General features: G+C 40.9%; 1 protein-coding gene across 1 annotated transcript in view; it reads right to left on the bottom strand.

Annotated features, from left to right (window-relative positions):
• LOC106593482 (uncharacterized) overlaps window positions 1-22,191 on the bottom strand; it is an 86,297-nt gene that overhangs the window by 34,369 nt on the left and 29,737 nt on the right. The window contains exons 12-27 of the mRNA XM_082967396.1: window positions 19,284-19,367; window positions 12,266-12,322; window positions 12,020-12,073; window positions 11,779-11,832; window positions 11,608-11,661; window positions 11,230-11,283; window positions 11,025-11,078; window positions 10,897-10,941; window positions 10,710-10,763; window positions 6,943-6,987; window positions 6,780-6,833; window positions 4,605-4,649; window positions 3,284-3,337; window positions 2,989-3,050; window positions 2,841-2,862; window positions 2,496-2,540 (exon numbers count right to left, since the gene is read on the bottom strand). Coding sequence (XP_082823522.1) covers window positions 2,496-2,540; window positions 2,841-2,862; window positions 2,989-3,050; window positions 3,284-3,337; window positions 4,605-4,649; window positions 6,780-6,833; window positions 6,943-6,987; window positions 10,710-10,763; window positions 10,897-10,941; window positions 11,025-11,078; window positions 11,230-11,283; window positions 11,608-11,661; window positions 11,779-11,832; window positions 12,020-12,073; window positions 12,266-12,322; window positions 19,284-19,367 — 837 coding nt within the window. The remainder of the gene's footprint in view (window positions 1-2,495; window positions 2,541-2,840; window positions 2,863-2,988; window positions 3,051-3,283; window positions 3,338-4,604; window positions 4,650-6,779; window positions 6,834-6,942; window positions 6,988-10,709; window positions 10,764-10,896; window positions 10,942-11,024; window positions 11,079-11,229; window positions 11,284-11,607; window positions 11,662-11,778; window positions 11,833-12,019; window positions 12,074-12,265; window positions 12,323-19,283; window positions 19,368-22,191) is intronic.

Raw genomic sequence — 22,191 nt, 5'->3', positions numbered from 1 at the left:
TAGAAAACACTCTGAAACTGTTTGAATGGTGTCTGTTAGTATAACAGAACTCATATGGCAAGCAAAAACCTGAGAAAAAGTAAACCAGGAAGTGTAGGATCTGAGAAATGTAGTTCTTCTTTCTAGTCCCTTTCGAAACTACAGTATCTGTGGTGTTACGTTGCACTTTCTAAGGCTTCCATTGGCTGTCTAAAGCCTTCAGAAAGTGGATTGAGCCTTCTCCTGTCTCTGGGCAGAGTATAGTAACTCAGTTTCTGAGGGGTCTGCCAGAGGACAAAGAGATTGGATATGCGCGTTCCCGCGAGCACGCTGTTTTTTATTTTCCTCCTTGAATGAATACACTATTGTCCGGTTTGAATATTATCGCAATTTTACGTTAAAAATACCATCAAAATTGATTTCAAACAGCATTTGACATGCTTCTAAGTATGGTAATGGAACATTTTGGCTTTTTGTGTCTCGAATTGAACTCGAGATGGCGAGCTATGTACTCAGAATATTGAAAAATGTGCTTTCTCTGTAAAGCTATTTTAAAATCTGACACAGCGGTTGCATAAAGGAGTAGTCTATCTATAATTCTTAAAATAATTGTTATGTATTTTGTCAATGTTTATGATGAGTATTTTTGTAAATTCACCGGAAGGTGTTTGGTGGGAAATACATTTTCTGAACATCATGCGTCAATGTAAAATGCTGTTTTTGGATATAAATATGAACTTCATCGAACAAAACATACATGTATGGTGTAACATAATGTCCTAGGAGTGTCATCTGATGAAGATCGTCAAAGGTTAGTGCATAATTTAGCTGTGTTTTCGGTTTCTGTGATATATACCCTTGCTTGGAAAATGGCTGTGTGATTATTTGTGTCTATGTACTCTCCTAACATAATCTAATGTTTGCTTTCGCTGTAAAGCCTTTTTGAAATCGGACAATGTGGTTAGATTAACCTGTCTGGGCTAGGGGGCAGTATTTTCACGGCCGGATTAAAAACGTACCCGATTTAACTTCTTTGGGATAGGGGGCAGTATTTTCACGGCCGGATAAAAAACATACCTGATTTAATCTGGTTACTACTCCTTCCCAGAAAATAGAATATGCATATAATTAGTAGATTTGGATAGAAAACACTCTAAAGTTTCTAAAACTGTTTGAATGGTGTCTGTGAGTATAACAGAACTCATATGGCAGGCAAAAACCTGAGAAGATTCCATGCAGGAAGTGCACTGTCTGACAATTTGTTGTCCTTCTGTTGCATCTCTATCGAAATTACAGCATTTGAGCTGTTACGTGACACTTTCTAAGGCTTCCATTGGCTCTCTAAAGCTGCCAGAAAGTGGAATGGGGTGTCTGCTGTCTCTGGGCAAAGTACAGCAGCAGAGTTTGTAAGTGGTCAGCCTGGGGACAGTGAGACTGCAGATGCGCGGTCACGAGAACTCGCCATTTTTTTCTTTCTCTCTTTGAATGAATACAACGTTGCCCGGTTGGAATATTATCGCTATTTGACGAGAAAAATAGCATAAAAATTGATTTTAAACAGCGTTTGACATGCTTCTACGTACGGTAATGGAATATTTTGAATTTTTTTGTCACGAAATGCACTCGTGCGTTACCCTTCGGATAGTGACCTGAACGCACGAACAAAACGGAGGTATTTGGATATAACTATGGATTATTTGGAACCAAAATAACATTTGTTGTTGAAGTAGAAGTCCTGGGAGTGCATTCTGACGAAGAACAGCAAAGGTAATCCAATTTTTCTAATAGTAATTCTGAGTTTAGGCTGCCCCGACGTTGGTGAGTCTGAATAGCTAGCCTTGATGGCCGAGCTATGTACTCAGAATATTGCAAAATGTGCTTTCGCTGAAAAGCTATTTTAAAATCGGACATAGCGATTGCATAAAGGAGTTCTGTATCTATAATTCTTAAAATAATTGATGTATTTTGTCAACGTTTATCATGAGTAATTTAGTAAATTCACCGGAAGTTTTCGGTGGGTATGCTAGTTCTGAACATCACATGCTAATGTAAAAAGCTGTTTTTTTATATAAATATGAACTTGATTGAACAAAACATGCATGTATTGTATAACATAATGTCCTAGGAGTGTCATCTGATGAAGATCATCAAAGGTTAGTGCTGCATTTAGCTGTGGTTTGGGTTTATGTGACATATATGCTTGCTTGGAAAATGGCTGTGTGATTATTTGTGTCTAGGTACTCTCCTAACAGAATCCGATTTAAGGGCTTGTAAGTAAGCATTTCACTGTAAGGTCTACACCTGTTGTATTCTGCACATATGACAAATAAAGTTTGATTTGATTTGTGAAAGATAGAGATAACTCAGAGTAGAGCTGTGTAAAACCAGGGATAACTCAGGGTAGAGCTGTGTAAAACACAGAGATAACTCAGGGTAAAGCTCTGTAAAACACAGAGATAACTCAGGGTAGAGCTGTGAAAAACAGATATCTCAGGGTAGAGCTGTGCCTCTCTCACCTTCTCCCCTTTGCTTCCCTTCATTCCTCTAATTCCGTCCGCTCCCTGTGGCACAGAGACAGAGAACACACACTTACAATGGAACCCAGAGACAGAGAACACACACTTACAATGGAACCCAGAGACAGAGAACACACACTTACAATGGAACCCAGACACTGAGAACCAGATCAAACAGAATGGAACACATAGCTTTAGAATGTACCTTCACTCAGAATCAGAACAAACAGAATGGAACACATAGATTTAGAATGCCCTCACCGTCGCCGTGGCACTGGGCCCTCCTCGTCGACCGTGGCCTGGATGACCTCCTCAGTCAGCCGGGCCGGGCCTCCCCCGCCGGACCTGGCCCCTGGCTCCGGGGGCCCTATACACACACACAGACACGTCAGTAACATCTCACACACACACACACACACACACACACACACACACACACACACACACACACACACACACACACACACACACACACACACACACACACACACACCCCCCCGGTAGACTTACTGGTAGTCCCTTCTCTCCTGGAGTCCCCTCTCTCCCTGGGTGACCCTGTAGACACGAGGACAAGATAATATGGTTGAGAGCGAATATGTGTGTGTATGTGTATGTGAGTGTGCAAGTGTGTTAGCATGTGTGTGTGTTAGCGTGTGTGTGTGTTAGCGTGCGTGTGTATGTGTGTGTTAGCGTGTGTGTTAGCATATGTGTGTGTGTTAGCGTGTGCGTGTGTGTTAGCGTGTTAGTGTGTGTGTGTGTGTGTTAGTGTGTGTGTATGCAGTACTCACGGTAGGTCCATCATTCCCAGGTAGTCCCTGCAACCCTTTCTTCCCTTGGGGCCCCTGAGAGAAAAAGCATGGGTCATTTTAATTACAACCTACACCTTTATTTTGACATATCTCATCATATCATATGGAATATGTCATATAAAGTATATGTGTATATGTGTTGGCATGTTTTAATCACAACCTACCCCTTAACTTTGACATGTTTAATATGCAGTATATGTTGACAACATGTTTGGGACAGTCCTACCTTAACTTTCACATGTTTAATATGGTAGGGCTGTCCTACCTTAACTTTGACATGTTTAATATGGTAGGACAGTCCTACCTTAACTTTCACATGTTTAATATGGTAGGGCTGTCCTACCTTAACTTTGACATGTTTAATATGGTAGGACAGTCCTACCTTAACTTTCACATGTTTAATATGGTAGGACAGTCCTACCTTAACTTTCACGTGTTTAATATGGTAGGACAGTCCTACCTTAACTTTCACGTGTTTAATATGGTAGGACAGTCCTACCTTAACTTTCACATGTTTAATATGGTAGGACAGTCCTACCTTAACTTTCACATGTTTAATATGGTAGGACAGTCCTACCTTAACTTTGACATGTTTAATATGGTAGGACGGTCCTACCTTAACTTTCACATGTTTAATATGGTAGGACAGTCCTACCTTAACTTTGACATGTTTAATATGGTAGGACGGTCCTACCTTAACTTTCACATGTTTAATATGGTAGGGCAGTCCTACCTTAACTTTCACATGTTTAATATGGTAGGACAGTCCTACCTTAACTTTCACATGTTTAATATGGTAGGGCTGTCCTACCTTAACTTTGACATGTTTAATATGGTAGGACAGTCCTACCTTAACTTTGACATGTTTGATATGGTAGGACAGTCCTACCTTAACTTTGACATGTTTAATATGGTAGGGCAGTCCTACCTTAACTTTGACATGTTTGATATGGTAGGACAGTCCTACCTTAACTTTGACATGTTTAATATGGTAGGACAGTCCTACCTTAACTTTGACATGTTTGATATGGTAGGACAGTCCTACCTTAACTTTGACATGTTTAATATGGTAGGACAGTCCTACCTTAACTTTCACATGTTTAATACGGTAGGACAGTCCTACCTTAACTTTGACATGTTTAATATGGTAGGACAGTCCTACCTTAACTTTCACATGTTTAATATGGTAGGGCTGTCCTACCTTAACTTTGACATGTTTAATATGGTAGAACAGTCCTACCTTAACTTTCACATGTTTAATATGTAGTATATGTTGACAACATATTTAGGACAGTCCTACCTTAACTCCTGGCAAGCCTACCAGGCCCTGAGGACCAGGAAAACCCTGTTAGAGACAGACAGAGAGAGGGAGTTAAGAGTGTGTCGGCATGTGTGTTACTGAAGTGCAGGTCAGATGCTGTTTGTTCACCCCGCCCGCTAATTACCCATTCTCCACAGCCTGACTACATGTGATAAAGCGAACCTGACCCTAACCTGCTAATATAGAAAATGCACTGTACAGTCAGAGATGGCGTCAAAAAATGTTGACAGACCTTTTTAGACAGGCTTATTTTTCTGCTTATCATTTACAACTTTTTGGCTATTTGTTAGTCAACTTGGGTCTATACTTAGATACATGCAGCTTCTCTTCTGTCATTACTTGTTGTCCTAGAGCAGTGGTTCCCAAACTTTTTATAGTCCCGTTGCCCTTCAAACATTCAACCTCCAGCTGTACCCCCACTAAAACTGTATATAGTCCCGTACCCCTTCAAACATTCAAACCTCCAGCTGTACCCCCTCCAAAACTTTATATAGTCCCATACCCCTTCAAACATTCAACCTCCAGCTGCGTACCCCCTCTAGCACCAGGGTCAGCGCACTCTCAAATGTAGTTTTTTAGCATCATTGTAAGCCTGCCACACACACTATACGATACATTTATTAAACATAAGAATGAGTGTGAGTTTTTGTCACAACCCGGCTTGTGGGAAGTGACAAAGAGCTCTTATAGGACCAGGGCACAAATAAAAATATATAATAATAAAATAAAAAAATAATAATCAATAATTTTTCTCTTTATTTAACATCTTACAGAAAAAAACGTATTTGTTCATCAAAAATTGTGAATAACTCACCACAGGTTAATGTGCCTGTCCTAGAAGACTAATAAACCCTTGCTCACCATGTCATTAATCAATAGAATGAATGTTTCAATCTAGTTAACATCGGTAAAGTTTGTTATCTCTTTCCTATTTCATCTCTGCTTCTCTCGCGCAGCAAAGACATTTAGGGACCGGGAGAAAATGTGATAACTTTAAACAAAACGGGAAAGAATTTCTGCGCAAAATTTCCAAATGAAATCAGTTTAACGGGTTTTAAGAAAATGAAAAGCTGTTAAAAAGACCTAACATGTTTTTGATAAGATTGTAGTTTGGGTTGGATGCATATTTTATGTGGTTGAAAAACGATCCTTTTTTATGATGCTTATAAAGATAGCACTGCCACCTTAACTGCTCATTCACTCTCTCAAGATGCCGAAATAAATAAATAATATTTCTCCACTCCTGTTTCCAAGTCAAAATGTACATTTGGTGATTCATTTTACTGCAAGAAATGCTTAATTCCGTAGGAGTTCATATTGTATTAGGCTATGTGAGAGGTTATAAACCTACAGTTAATATGATATTAGACTATGTGAGAGGTTATAGACTATGTGAGAGGTTATAAACCTACAGATAATATGATATTAGACTATGTGAGAGGTTATAAACCTACAGTTAATATGATATTAGACTATGTGAGAGGTTATAAACCTACAGTTAATATAATATTAGACTATGTGAGAGGTTATAGACTATGTGAGAGGTTATAGAGTATGTGATAGATTATAAACCTACTGTTCATATTATATTAGACTATGTGAGAGGTTATAAACCTACAGTTAATATTATATTAGACTATGTGAGAGGAAATAGACCTACAGTCGGTGTCCAGATACTATTCCATCTAACCCATCTGAACAGTACAGCTCCCTTGACGCGCCATCATCCTCTTTTAACCACTTCACCAAATCTTCCCCAAACATTACACTACTGTTCTGGTCCTCTGTTATATTTATTTTCAACTATCCACGTCACAGCTTTTCTCTTGTTGAATTCAACTCCGTCGTGGTCCTTTCTGTCTCAGTGGTGTGTATCTGGGGCGTTACAGATGGGCCCTATAGCTGAGTCTGAGACTCCGCACTAACAGATAGAAATAATGACAGAAAAACACTCACTGGAGCCTATAGATATGACTTGTTTTCTCTTTATTCAACCTGCCCACCACCCACCCGCTCTTCATACACACAATGTTCCATGAAGCTAAACCCGCCCGCCTCACGGATATAACCGCGGGGGACATAACCGCGGTGGACTGTCGGTTATGAGTCTACCCGCACACACACTAGTGTGTGTGTTTGTGTGTGTGTGTGTACCTGCAACCCAGGGTTTCCTTGCTGCCCGGATGCTCCCATCTCCCCCGGAGGTCCCTGTAGACAGAGGAAATGACATCATTGACACCACTCTTCCAGTTGATGTAAACACAGGGTTCTAGAGTGAACAGTTAGGGTTCTAGAACGTCTCAGTCATCATACTCACCAAGTTTCCCTTAGAACCTTGGATTCCATCCACTCCTCGGATACCCTGAAGAGGGGGAGACAGGCCAGAGAGGGGGGAAGAGGGGAGATTGGGGAGGGGGGAAAGAGAAGAGGAGCAAAAGGAGAGGAGCGGAAAGGGGAAACAGGGGAAAGAGGACCAAATCATTTTGAAGAAGAGATACTAACCTGAGTCTAGATTGTCATTAGTGCTGTCTGTCCAGTAAACATCCAGGTAATAGACCAAGCTGTGAGGCTGTAGCTAACTGAGGGAGCTGGCAGGGCTTCCTTCCACCAGGAAACAACAGCTTTATAGATGCAGTAAACGTCCAGGTATCAGATCAAGCTGTGAGGTTGTAGCTAACTGAGGGAGCTGGCAGGGCTTCCTTCCACCAGGAAACAACAGCTTTATAGATGCAGTAAACGTCCAGGTATCAGATCAAGCTGTGAGGTTATAGCTAACTGAGGGAGCTGGCAGGGCTTCCTTCCACCAGGAAACAACAGCTTTATAGATGCAGTAAACATGCAGGTATCAGACCAAGCTGTGAGGTTGTAGCTAACTGAGGGAGCTGGCAGGGCTTCCTTCCACCAGGAAACAACAGCTTTATAGATGCAGTAAACATCCAGATATCAGACCAAGCTGTGAGGTTGTAGCTAACTGAGGGAGCTGGCAGGGCTTCCTTCCACCAGGAAACAACAGCTTTATAGATGCAGTAAACATCCAGGTATCAGACCAAGCTGTGAGGTTGTAGCTAACTGAGGGAGCTGGCAGGGCTTCCTTCCACCAGGAAACAACAGCTTTATAGATGCAGTAAACATCCAGATATCAGACCAAGCTGTGAGGCTGTAGCTAACTGAGGGAGCTGGCAGGGCTTCCTTCCACCAGGAAACAACAGCTTTATAGATGCAGTAAACGTCCAGGTATCAGATCAAGCTGTGAGGCTGTAGCTAACTGAGGGAGCTGGCAGGGCTTCCTTCCACCAGGAAACAACAGCTTTATAGTTGCAGTAAACATCCAGGTATCAGACCAAGCTGTGAGGCCTTCAGGCATTGAAGTTGTTCTGCTAGGTGTGTGTGTGTGTGTGTGTGTGTGTGTGTGTGTGTGTGTGTGTGTGTGTGTGTGTGTGTGTGTGTGTGTGTGTGTGTGTGTGTGTGTGTGTGTGTGTGTGTGTGTGTGTGTGTGTGTGTGTGTGGTGTGGGAGAACAGGTGTAACCAACATGTAACACCCGCAGGTCACAGACAACATGTTGAAAGGTGTTATATTGGCAGACAGACAGAAGCATACCTAATGTCTTCTAATCTGATAAGATGTTAACATATTTCATGTGATGTAATGTTAACATATGTATCATTACCATAATAGTTTGTTAGCAGCAAGTGGAGACAGGTTGGAGTGGAGGTCAGGGTTCATGTTTTAATGAGTATTGGAGCTACAGCTACAAAGCCTTTAGGTCTACAGTATAGTAAGGATGAAGTCTGTAGGTCTACAGTATAGTAAGGATGAAGTCTGTAGGTCTACAGTATAGTAAGGATGAAGTCTGTATGTCTACAGTATAGTAAGGATGAGGTCTTTAGGACTACAGTGTAGTAAGGATGAAGTCTTTAGGTCTACAGTATATTAACTCTTAGGGCTAGGGGGCAGTATTTACACCGCCGGATAAAAAACGTACCCGATTTAATCTGGTTACTACTCCTACCCAGAAACTAGAATATGCATATACTTATTAGATATGGATAGAAAACACCCTAAAGTTTCTAAAACTGTTTGAATGGTGTCTGTGAGTATAACAGAACTCATATGGCAGGCAAAAACCTGAGAGATTCCTTTACAGGAAGTGGCCTGTCTGACAATTTATTGGCTTTCTTTGACATCTCTTTCCAAAACAAAGGATCTCTGCGGTAACGTGACACTTCCCACGGCTCCCATAGGCTCTCAGAGCCCGGGAAAAAGCTGAATGTTGTCATTCCAGCCCCAGGCTGAAACACATTATCGCCTTTGTCAAGTGGCCGATCAGGGGACAGTGGGCTTAGGCGCCTGCACTGGTCGCCCCCGTCTTTCTTTTTTTCCCTCTATTTACCGAAACGCAGACTCCCGGTCGGAATATTATCGCTTTTTTACGAGATAAATTGCATAAAAATTGATTTTAAACAGCGGTTGACATGCTTCAAAGTACGGTAATGGAATATTTAGAATTTTTTTGTCACGAAATGCGCCATGCTCGTAACCCTGATTTACCATTTCGGATAGTGTCTAGAACGCACGAACAAAACGCTGCTGTTTGGATATAACGATGGATTATTTGGGAGCAAACCAACATTTGTTATTGAAGTAGAAGTCCTGGGAGTGCATTCTGAAGAAGAACAGCAAAGGTAATAACATTTTTGTTGTAGTAAATCTGATTTTGGTGAAGGCTAAACTTGCTGGGTGTCTAAATAGCTAGCCCGTGATGGCTGGGCTATGTACTTAGAATATTGCAAAATGTGCTTTCACCAAAAAGCTATTTTAAAATCGGACATATCGAGTGCATAGAGGAGTTCTGTATCTATAATTCTTAAAATAATTGTTATGCTTTTTGTGAACGTTTATCGTGAGTCATTTAGTAAATTGTTAGTAAATTCCCCGGAAGTTTGCGGGGGGTATGCTAGTTCTGAACGTCACATGCTAATGTAAAAAGCTGTTTTTTGATATAAATATGAACTTGATTGAACAAAACATGCATGTATTGTATAACATAATGTCCTAGGGTTGTCATCTGATGAAGATCATCAAAGGTTAGTGCTGCATTTAGCTGTGGTTTGGGTTTATGTGACATTATATGCTAGCTTGAAAAATGGGTATCTGATTATTTCTGGCTGGGTACTCTGCTGACATAATCTAATGTTTTGCTTTCGTTGTAAAGCCTTTTTGAAATCGGACAGTGTGGTTAGATAAAGGAGAGTCTTGTCTTTAAAATGGTGTAAAATAGTTATATGTTTGAGAAATTGAAGTAATAGCATTTTTAAGGTATTTGAATATCGCGCCACGGGATTAGACTGGCTGTTGCGTAGGTGGGACGATTTGGTTCCACCTACCCTAGAGAGGTTAAGGATGAAGTCTGTATGTCTACAGTATAGTTAGGATGAGGTCTTTAGGTCTACAGTGTAGTAAGAATGTATTCTTTAGGTCTACAGTATAGTAAGGATGAAGTCTTCAGGTCTACAGTAGAGTATGGATGAGGTCTTCAGGTCTACAGTATAGTAAGGATGAAGTCTGTAGGTGTACAGTATAGTAAGGATGAAATCTTTAGGTCTACAATATAGTAAGGATGAAGTCTTTAGGTCTACAGTATAGTAAGGATGAAGTCTTCAGGTTTACAGTGTAGTAAGGATGAAATCTTTAGGTCTACAGTATAGTAAGGATGAGGTCTTTAGGTCTACAGTATAGTAAGGATGAGGTCTTTAGGTATACAATATAGTAAGGATGAAGTCTGTAGGTCTACAGTATAGTAAGGATGAAGTCTGTAGGTCTACATTATAGTAAGGATAAAGTCTGTCGGTCTACAGTATAGTAAGGATGAAGTATTTTCCTGCGTCCCAAACGAGTACTTATTCCCTATAGAGTGCATTCATTTTCACCAGGGTCCAGAAGGCACCAAATAAGGAATAGGGTGCCATTTGGGATGATATCTATTTTCTCAGGCTTGGATGAGGACTAGGAGGAGGGGGAAATGCTGGAGTTAGGGTCAGAATGGTTATGGTCAGAGATAAGGTCAAAGGTGAAAGGTACTCACAGGCTGACCTGTAGGGCCAGTGTGACCTCTGGGTCCGTTTAACCCTCTGGAACCCTGGAGGTCAAATATCAAAGGTTTTACGATCACACAGCAATCAATAATAACCAATCAATAGTCAATTTCCAGTGTGTGCGAGCGTGCGTGCGTGTGTGTGTGTGTGTGTCTGTGAGCGTGCGTAAACACTCACAGCATCACCTGGCTGTCCTCTTGGTCCTGGTTGTCCTTCTGAACCCTAAAATACACATACAATAAATACACACATTCAACACACACACACGTTATAATGTAAAACACATACACACACAAACGTCTTACCCTCTCTCCTGACACCCCAACAGTACCGTGGGGGCCTGGTTTTCCTATCTCCCCCTGAGAAACAGAGAGAGAGAGAGAGAGAGAGAGAGAGAGAGAGAGAGAGCGAGAGAGAGAGAGAAGACATTACATACACAAGACAGGTTAAGAGAATAATCATGACAGTCACGTTATCAAAGATAGAAAGTTGAAACAAACAGTTACTCACCCTGTGTCCCTTGTATCCTGGAAGACCTGGCAAGCCATCAAAACCCCTGTCACCCTGAGAGAGAGAGAGAACAGAGAGAGAGAGAGAACAGAGAAAGAGAACAGAGAGAAATAGAGAAAGGGGGGTTATTCCCTCAGACTATCCCGTTCATAGGACCAGTTGCAGAAGTTAGTGCGTTTGAAGGAGAGCTTGATAGGGTTTATATACATACTGTACAGTCAGCATAGAGAATAAGAGATGGATAGGGTTTATATACATACTGTACAGTCAGCATAGAGAATAAGAGATGGATAGGGTTTATATACATACTGTACAGTCAGCATGGAGAATAACATACAGTGAGCCAATCAGAGTTGTTCTAGTACTATCCTCTCTCACCTTTCCACCGGTCTCACCCGGAGCACCCCTGTTCCCATCCGTCCCAGCTCGACCCTGGAACACACACACACACGTTATGGTGTTGTTTGCATACGAATGTGACGTACTGAAATAGTATTTGAAATGTCAATCTGTACACTGAACAGTCTCGTTAGACAGACAGAGTCTCACCCTCTTCCCTGACTTTCCATTCATCCCTGCTTGGCCCATAATACCTCTAGGACCCTGTGGGGGGAGAGAGAGAGAGAGAGAGAGGGAGAGAGAGGGAGAGAGAGAGAGAGGGGGGAGCGAGAGATAGTGAGACAAGGGATATATGAATTGATCATAAGATGTTATCCAATCAGATAGGTAGCTGTGTGTTGTCATGACTCTAATCAGACATGCCATGTGTAGTCATGGCATTATGACTTACCGCTGGTCCCATCTCCCCGGCTACTCCCTTCAGCCCCGAAGGACCCGGGTTACCCTGGAAACAGAGAGGTCAGAGGTTAAATCAGGAACTCTTGCAAGCTTTTCTCCAACCTTACTTCACCAGAACCTTGATTAAGGCTAAACAGAAACTCTTAGAAGACAGTGGACTGTTAGCATTTCTCATAGGAAAACATGTTACAGTTAGCCACCATGCTAACACCAGCTGGGTATGGACATGTATCCTCACCAGCGGTCCAGGACGTCCCATAAGGCCTAATGGTCCAGGTGGTCCCTTCATAGACAACTGGGGAGAGAGAGAGAGAGAGAGAGAGAGAGAGAGAGAGAGAGAGAGAGAGAGAGAGGAGAGAGAGAGAGAGAGAGAGAGAGAGAGAGAGAGAGAGAGAGAGAGAGAGAGAGAGAGAGAGAGAGAGACAAAGGCAGAGACAGAGACAGAGACAGAGAGAGAGAGAGAGAGACAAAGGCAGAGACAGAGACAGAGACAGAGACAGAGACAGAGACAGAGATAGAGACAGAGAGATGTTAGAGAACTGTGAACTGCCTCAAGCCGGGAGGCTGGGATCTCCTCAAAGGTAGTGAAGTCTAACACATTGGTTGTTCCCTACAGTATAACAGTACCAGTGGTCACATTCATGTCACATATGGTCATCACTGTGGTCTGCTGTAACAGTATGGTTATTGATAAGGGAATTTATATGTTTAAAGTAATGACTAAAGGATTCCACCCTGAAATCATATACTTGTATGAAATGTGTTAGTAGTCATAATTCCATAATATGTGTGACTAGACCATTGTGTTGCTGTGTAGTGGTGTGAGAGTTGAGAGAACAAAGGACAGCAGGAAAGAGGCTCCTTTGAAGGTCCCTCTTATCTGGGGAGGAAAGGAACAGCGAGAAACTGCCAAGGCTGGTAGAAAAGTGATAAACCTGTGTGTTTTTGTGTGTGTGTGTGTGTGTGTGTGTGTGTGTGTGTGTGTGTGTGTGTGTGTGTGTGTGTGTGTGTGGTGTGTGTGTGTGTGTGTGTGCGTAGAGGGGGTTATAAAGACTGTCGAAAATGTTGGTTGAGGGTAGAGCTCTCAAGAATAAACTACAACGAACCTTTTGCAGAATCTGAGTCTTTGCCTAATTCTTATTAACCCTAGCTTTACAACCTAGGGGGAATTGGTCAAAGCTATAGTGATTGTTATCATAATAGGGATTGAAAATTCTCATGACAACTTGGTCCTTCGAGCCGGATCTCAATACCTGTTTCTGTCGTCCCATGGGAGCGCCGAAAACCGTGCACGGGCGGATCAGATATCTGTAGATTAACCTCTCTTGGGTAGGGGGCAGTATTTTAACGTCCGAATGAAGGTGCCCAGAGTAAACTGCCTGCTACTCAGTCCCATAAGCTAAGATATGCATATTATTAGTAGAGTTGGATAGAAAACACTCTGAAGTTTCTAAAACTGTTTGAATTATGTCTGTGAGTATAACAGAACTCATATGGCAGGCAAAAACCTGAGAAAAAATCCAACCAGGAAGTGTGGAAATCTGAGGTTTGTAGTTTTTCAAGTGATTCCCTATCCAATATACAGTGTCTGTGGGGTCATTTTGCACTTCCTAAGGCTTCCAATAGATGTCAACAGTCTTTAGAACGTTGTTTCAGGCTTCTACTGTGAATGGGCAGAGGATAAGAGCATATGGAGTCAGATGACTGAGAAAATGGCATGAGCTCAGTGGCATGCACTCACATGAGAGTTAGCTGTGTTCCTTTTATTTTTTGAAGAAAAAGGAATCATCCAGTTGGAATATTATGGAAGATTTATGATAAAAACATCCTAAAGTTGATGCTATACATCATTTGACATGTCTCTACGAACTGTAATATAACTTTTTTGACTTTTCGTCTGAACTCACTGCGCGAGCACAGTGGATTTGGATTACTCGACTGAACGCGCGAACAAAATGGAGGTATTTGGACATAAAGGACGGAGTTTATTGAAACAAATGAACATTTATTGTGGAACTGGGATTCCTGGGAGTGCATTCCGATGAAGATCATCAAAGGTAAGTGAATATGTATAATGCTATTTCTGAGTTTTGTTGACTCCACAAAATGGCAGGTTTGGTTTTGTGACTGAGCGCCATACTCATATTATTGCTAAATTTGCTTTCGCCGTAAAGCTTTTTGGAAATCTGACACAGCGGTTGCATTAAAGAAGATAAGACAATTGACAGAGAATTGTTACAAGATAGCCAAGAACGAACACCCCAGAAAGATTTGGACATGTGGAAAAAGAAAGGGTCAATCCTACAAGATAATGTCTGACATAAGGATCATTTACTAATCTTACTAAAGACACTGTTTAGATATGCAGCAATATTGACACATGGGCAGAGCCATGTGTCAACAGGGAGGATGTAGAGCAGGTGGTAGAGCAGGTGTTAGAGCAGGTTAGGAAACACTGCAGATTAGGAAAGACTTAGTTAAAAAAATTGAATATCCATTCCAACAACTGGAAATGGATTTCATTGAACTATCCCGAAGTGAGGGAAAGAAGTGGTGTTTAACAATAATAGATAAGTATATTAAATGGGTAGAAGAGTTCCCAACTTACTTGGCGGACATGATTATGGTAGCTAAAATATTAGGTCCAGATATTATCCCTAGAGTTGGTTTACTAGGATCTATTTCTTTAAATAATGGATTACATTTTAGATAATCAGGTAGACCATATAGAATGCCAGAGTTAGGGAGACCAGAACAGGTAGACACAGAAGTTGAAGATATACTAGCAGAACACATGAGAAGACTGTTTGTTAACCCAGCCCGTATGTCCAAGATTTTGTGTCCAACAGGTGAATTACAGGAGAAGGTGATTCACTCAATCCAACCAGGAGACTGGGTGTGGATCCAGTCCCTGAGGAGAAAAGACTGGAAGCAGCCCCATTGGGAAGGCCCATACCAGGTTCTGTTAACCACCGCCTTTGCCGTTAGAATATCTGAGAGAGCCACTTGGGTCCACGTTACTCACTGCAAAGAGGTAGGAACACATACAAGCACTGCTGATCACCCACAGAGTTAGAAGAAGAACCGAGTACCAACAGGGTTCGGGGGTTACCTCCTTAACGAAGATTCCCTATCCTGACCGTTCCTCACTGTGGGTACTCCTAGAAGTGTGAGTATGGGGTGGTACCTAGCAGACCGACTAAGGGCAGGAGAGGGTTGGCGGTTTTTGTGAATATTAGGGACTCTGAGCTGCATCATAGTCTTGGTAATCTTTCTGATACATTCAGATCCAACACCTTCCGGTACTAATTATATGATGCCGTTATCATTGATAAGAAGTAAAAGACAAACAATATAAAATACTGACCATCAAGGATGAGTGACTTACAGAATAGGAGTAAGTCACTCAAAGAAGGTCAAGATGTAGGATTTAACCTCTATGGGCTAGGTGGGACGCTAGCGTGCCACCCGTGGTGCACTCCATCAACAGCAGGTGCATTTCAAGAGTGGCAAATTTGAATCCAAATAAATGTCAAAATTCAAATTTTTCAAAAATACAACTATTTTACACCATTTGAAAGATAAACATCTCCTTAATCTAACCACGTTTTACGATTTCAAAAAGGTTTTACGGCGAAAGCATAAATTTAGAGTATGTTAGGACAGTACATTTACAAGAGTTGTGTGTAATGTTTTGTCAAGTCAAAGACAGGGTCACCAAAACCATAAAACCAGCTAAAATGATGCACTAACCTTTTACAATCTCCATCAGATGACACTCCTAGGACATTATGTTAGACAATGCATGCATTTTTAGTTCTATCAAGTTCATATTTATATCCAAAAACAGCGTTTTACTATGGCATTGATGTTGAGGAAATCGTTTCCCTCCAATAACCGGCAGTCAAGTCAGCTTCACAAATTAAATAATTAAAATTAGAAAACATTGGTAAAATATTATATTGTCATTTAAAGAATTATAGATTTACATCTCTTGAACGCAATCAACTTGCCAGATTTAAAAATAACCTTACTGGGAAATCACACTTTGCAATAATCTGAGCACTGCGCCCAGAAAAATACGCGTTGCGATACAGACTAGACGTCATGTTGGGGAGATCTAAAATCGAAAATACTATGTAAATAATCCATTACCTTTGATTCTCTTCATCAGATGTCACTTCCAGGTATCACAGGTCCATAACGAATGTAGTTTTGTTCAAAAAAGCTCATCATTTATGTCCAAAAATCTCCGTCTTGTTCGCACATGATCTAAGCCAGCCGGACTTCTGGTCATGAACGAGGGGAAAAAATATATTTCCGTTCGTTCAAACATGTCAAATGTTGTATAGCATAAATCATTAGGGCCTTTTTTAACCAGAACATGAATAATATTCAAGGTGGACGAATGCATACTCTTTTATAACGTATTGGAACGAGGGTACCCAACATGAACTCGCGCGCCAGGTGTCTAATGGGACATCATCATTCCATGGCTCTTGTTCGGTCAGATCTCCCTCCAGAAGACTCAAAACACTTTGTAAAGGCTGGTGACATCTAGTGGAAGCAATAGGAAGTGCCAAAATATTCCTAAACCCCTGTGTTTTTCAATGGGATAGGTTTAAAGTCAATACAACACATCAGGTATCCACTTCCTGTCAGAAAATGTCTCAGGGTTTTGCCTGCCAAATGAGTTCTGTTATACTCACAGACACCATTCAAACAGTTTTAGAAACTTTAGAGTGTTTTCTATCCATATATAATAAGTATATGCATATTCTAGTTACTGGGTAGGATTAGTAACCAGATTAAATCGGGTACATTTTTTTTATCCAGACGTGCAAATGCTGCCCCCTAGCCCTAACAGGTTAAGGTGATTATTAAACAATTTCCTAGGAAAGCAGACAACTGTACTGGGATTGGGTTGGCCAGAGTGGAGTACACGGCCAACCCACCTCGGTTCACTTTAACTACTTGTGAGTACCAGTGTTATAGACACAAGAAAGGCACCAGGAATTTAGGAGATTTTAATGGATGTAAGTCTGGTAGATAATGTGACTGACTTAGGTTTGGAAGTACAGGAGAAAATTCTTAAACTGTTGAGGATAGGGGGCAGTATTTACATGGCCGGATAAAAAAACGTACCCGATTTAATCTGGTTACTACTCCTGCCCAGTAACTAGAATATGCATATAATTATTGGCTTTGGATAGAAAACACCCTAAAGTTCCTAAAACTGTTTGAATGGTGTCTGTGAGTATAACAGAACTCATATGGCAGGCAAAAACCTGAGAAGATTCCATACAGGAAGTGACCTGTCTGACAAGTTCTTGTTCAACTTGGCTCTTTTTATTGAAGACTGAGGATCTTCATCTTATTCAGTAATGACTAAAGGATTCCACCCTGAAATCATCTAATTGTATGAAATGTGTTAGTAGTCATAATTCCATAATATGTGACTAGACCATTGTGATGCTGTGTAGTGGTGTGAGAGTTGAGAGAGCAAAGGACAACAGGAATGAGGCTCCTTTGAAGGTCCCTCTTATCTGGGGAGGAAAGGAATGGCGAGAAACTGCCAAGGCTGGTAGAAAATTGACAAACCTGTCTGTCTGTCTGTCTGTCTGTCTGTCTGTCTGTCTGTCTGTCTGTGTGTGTGTGTGTGTGTGTGTGTGGTGTGTGTGTGTGTGTGTGTGTGTGTGTGTGTGTGTGGTGTGTGTGTGTGTGTCTGTGTGTGTGTGTGTGTGTGCATAGAGGGGGTTATAAAGACTGTTCAAATTTTGGATGAGGGGAGAGCTCTCATGAATAAAGTACAACAAACCTTTTGCAGAATCTGAGTCTTTTGCCTAATTCTTAATAACCCTAGCTTTACAACCTAGGGGGAATTGGTCAAAGCTATAGTGATTGTTATCATTGGGATTGAAAATTCTCGTGACAGTTATATTATGGTTATATATGGTCATCACTGTGGTCTGCTGCAACAGTATGGTTATGTTTTGGTTATATATGGTCATCACTGTAGTCTGCTGCAACAGTATGGTTATGTTATAGTTATATTATGGTCATCACTGTGGTCTGCTGCAACAGTATGGTTATGTTTTGGTTATATATGGTCATCACTGTGGTCTGCTGCAACAGTATGGTTATGTTATGGTTATTTATGGTCATCACTGTGGTCTGCTGTAACAATATGGTTATGTTATGGTTATATTATGGTCATCACTGTGGTCTGCTGTAACAGTATGGTAATGTTATTGTTATATTACGGTCATCACTGTGGTCTGCTGTAACAGTATGGTTATGTTATGGTTATATTACAGTCAGAAATGGTCATCACTGTGGTCTGCTGTAACAGTATGGTTATGTTATGGTTATATTACGGTCATCACTGTGGTCTGCTGTAACAGTATGGTTATGTTATGGTTATGTTACGGTCAGAAATGGTCATCACTGTGGTCTGCTGTAACAGTATGGTTATGTTACTGTGATGTAGATGTCTTTACCTTGGTCTGTTGTAACAGTATGGTTATGTTATGGTGATGTTGCTGTCTTTACCTTGGTCTGCTGTAACAGTATGGTTATTTTATGGTTATATTACGGTCAGATATGGTCATCACTGTGGTCTGCTGTAACAGTATGGTAATGTTACGGTGATGTTACAGTCTTTACCTTGGTCTGCTGTAACAGTATGGTTATTTTATGGTTATATTACGGTCAGATATGGTCATCACTGTGGTCTGCTGTAACAGTATGGTAATGTTATGGTGATGTTACAGTCTTTACCTTGGTCTGTTGTAACAGTATGGTTATGTTATGGTTATATATGGTCATCACTGTGGTCTGTTATAACAGTATGGTTATGTTACGGTGATGTTACAGTCTTTACCTTGGTCTGCTGTAACAGTATGGTTATGTTATGATTATATTACGGTCAGATATGGTCATCACTGTGGTCTGCTGTAACAGTACGTTTATGTAATGGTGATGTTACAGTCTTTACCTTGGTCTGTTGTAACAGTATGGTTATGTTATGGTTATATATGGTCATCACTGTGGTCTGTTGTAACAGTATGGTTATGTTACGGTGATGTTACAGTCTTTACCTTGGTCTGTTGTAACAGTATGGTAATGTTACGGTGATGTTACGGTCTTTACCTTGGTCTGCTATAACAGTATGGTTATGTTATGGTGATGTTACAGTCTTTACCTTGGTCTGTTGTAACAGTATGGTTATGTTATGGTGATGTTGCTGCCTTTACCTTGGTCTGTTGTAGAATGGCCTGGGCTTGAGCCTCCTGGGCCGATATCACTGGTCCTGTTAGTTGGACTCCACCTGCCTGGAACTACACACACGCACACACACACGCACACACGCACGCACGCACGCACACACACACACACACACATACATACAGTGAGGGAAAAAAGTATTTGATCCACTGCTGATTTGTACGTTTGCCAACTGACAAAGAAATGATCAGTCTATAATTTTAATGGAAGGTTTATTTGAAAAGTGAGAGACAGAATAACAACAAAAAAATCCAGAAAAACGCATGTCAAAAATGTTATAAATTGATTTGCATTTTAATGAGGGAAATAAGTATTTGACCCCTTCTCAATCAGAACGATTTCTGGCTCCCAGGTGTCTTTTATACAGGTAACGAGCTGAGATTAAGAGCACACTCTTAACCTGTTGGGTCTAGGGGGCAGCATTTGCACGTCTGGATAAAAAAAATTTACCCGATTTAATCTGGTTACTAATCCTACCCAGTAACTAGAATATGCATATACTTATTATATATGGATAGAAAACACTCTAAAGTTTCTAAAACTGTTTGAATGGTGTCTGTGAGTATAACAGAACTCATTTGGCAGGCAAAACCCTGAGACATTTTCTGACAGGAAGTGGATACCTGATGTGTTGTGTTGACTTTAAACCTATCCCATTGAAAAACACAGGGGTTTAGGAATATTTTGGCACTTCCTATTGCTTCCACTAGATGTCACCAGCCTTTACAAAGTGTTTTGAGTCTTCTGGAGGGAGATCTGACCGAACAAGAGCCATGGAACGATGATGTCCCATTAGACACCTGGCGCGCGAGTTCATGTTGGGTACCCTCGTTCCAATACGTTATAAAAGAGTATGCATTCGTCCACCTTGAATATTATTCATGTTCTGGTTAAAAAAGGCCCTAATGATTTATGCTATACAACGTTTGACATGTTTGAACGAACGGAAATATATTTTTTCCCCTCGTTCATGACGAGAAGTCCGGCTGGCTTACATCATGTGCTAACGAGACGGAGATTTTTGGACATAAATGATGAGCTTTTTTGAACAAAACTACATTCGTTATGGACCTGTGATACCTGGAAGTGACATCTGATGAAGAGAATCAAAGGTAATGGATTATTTACATAGTATTTTCGATTTTAGATCTCCCCAACATGACGTCTAGTCTGTATCGCAACGCGTATTTTTCTGGGCGCAGTGCTCAGATTATTGCAAAGTGTGATTTCCCAGTAAGGTTATTTTTAAATCTGGCAAGTTGATTGAGTTCAAGAGATGTAAATCTATAATTCTTTAAATGACAATATAATATTTTACCAATGTTTTCTAATTTTAATTATTTAATTTGTGACGCTGACTTGACTGCCGGTTATTGGAGGGAAACGATTTCCTCAACATCAATGCCATAGTAAAACGCTGTTTTTGGATATAAATATGAACTTGATAGAACTAAAAATGCATGCATTGTCTAACATAATGTCCTAGGAGTGTCATCTGATGGAGATTGTAAAAGGTTAGTGCATCATTTTAGCTGGTTTTATGGTTTTGGTGACCCTGTCTTTGACTTGACAAAACATTACACACAACTCTTGTAAATGTACTGTCCTAACATACTCTAAATTTATGCTTTCGCCGTAAAACCTTTTTGAAATCGTAAAACGTGGTTAGATTAAGGAGATGTTTATCTTTCAAATGGTGTAAAATAGTTGTATTTTTGAAAAATTTGAATTTTGACATTTATTTGGATTCAAATTTGCCGCTCTTGAAATGCACCTGCTGTTGATGGAGTGCACCACGGGTGGCACGCTAGCGTCCCACCTAGCCCCAAGAGGTTAACCTGTTATGGCTAGGGGGCAGTATTTTCACGGCTGGATAAAAAACGTACCCGATTTAATCTGGTTACTACTCCTGCCCAGCAACTAGAATATGCATATAATTATTGGCTTTGGATAGAAAACACTCCAAAGTTTCTAAAACTTTTTGAATGGTGTCTGTGAGTATAACAGAACTCAAATGGCAGGTCAAAACCTGAGAGATTCCTTTACAGGAAGTGGCCTGTCTGACCATTTCTTGAACTTCTTTGCCATCTCTATCTTTTACAAAGGATCTCTGCTCTAACGTGACACTTCCTACGTCTTCCATGGGCGCTCAGAGCCTGGGAAAAACCTGAATGTCGTCATCCCAGCCCCAGGCTGAAACACATTATCGCCTTTCTCAAGTGGCCGATCAAGGGACTGTGGGCTTACGCACGTGCCCTGGCCGCCCCCGTCTTTGTGATTTTTCCTCTGTTTGCCAAAAAGGAGATTCCCGGTCGGAATATTATGGCTTTTTTACGAGATAAATTGCATAAAAATTGATTTTAAACAGCGGTTGACATGCTTCAAAGTACGGTAATGGAATATTTAGAATTTTTTTGTCACGAATTGCGCCATGCGCACGACCCTGGTTTACCATTTTGGATAGTGTCTGGGACGCACGAACAAAACGCCGCTATTCGGATATAACAATGGATTATTTTGGACCAAACCAACATTTGTTATTGAAGTAGCAGTCCTGGGAGTGCATTCTGATGAAGACAACAAAAGGTAATCAAACTTTTATAATAGTAAATCTGATTTTGGTGAAGGCTAAACTTGCCGGGTGTCTAAATAGCTAGCCCGTGATGGCTGGGCTATGTACTTAGAATATTGCAAAATGTGCTTTCACCAAAAAGCTATTTTAAAATCGGACATATCGAGTGCATAGAGGAGTTCTGTATCTATAATTCTTAAAATAATTGTTATGCTTTTTGTGAACGTTTATCGTGAGTAATTTAGTAAATTGTTAGCAAAGTCCCCGGAAGTTTGCGGGGGGTATGCTAGTTCTGAACGTCACAT

The sequence above is a fragment of the Salmo salar genome, chromosome 02 (assembly GCF_965601325.2).
Source record: "Salmo salar chromosome 02, fSalSal1, whole genome shotgun sequence".
Taxonomy (NCBI): Eukaryota; Metazoa; Chordata; class Actinopteri; order Salmoniformes; family Salmonidae; genus Salmo; species Salmo salar.
The sequence above is the reverse complement of the archived record's forward strand: the minus strand, read 5'-3'. Positions and strand labels throughout refer to the sequence as shown.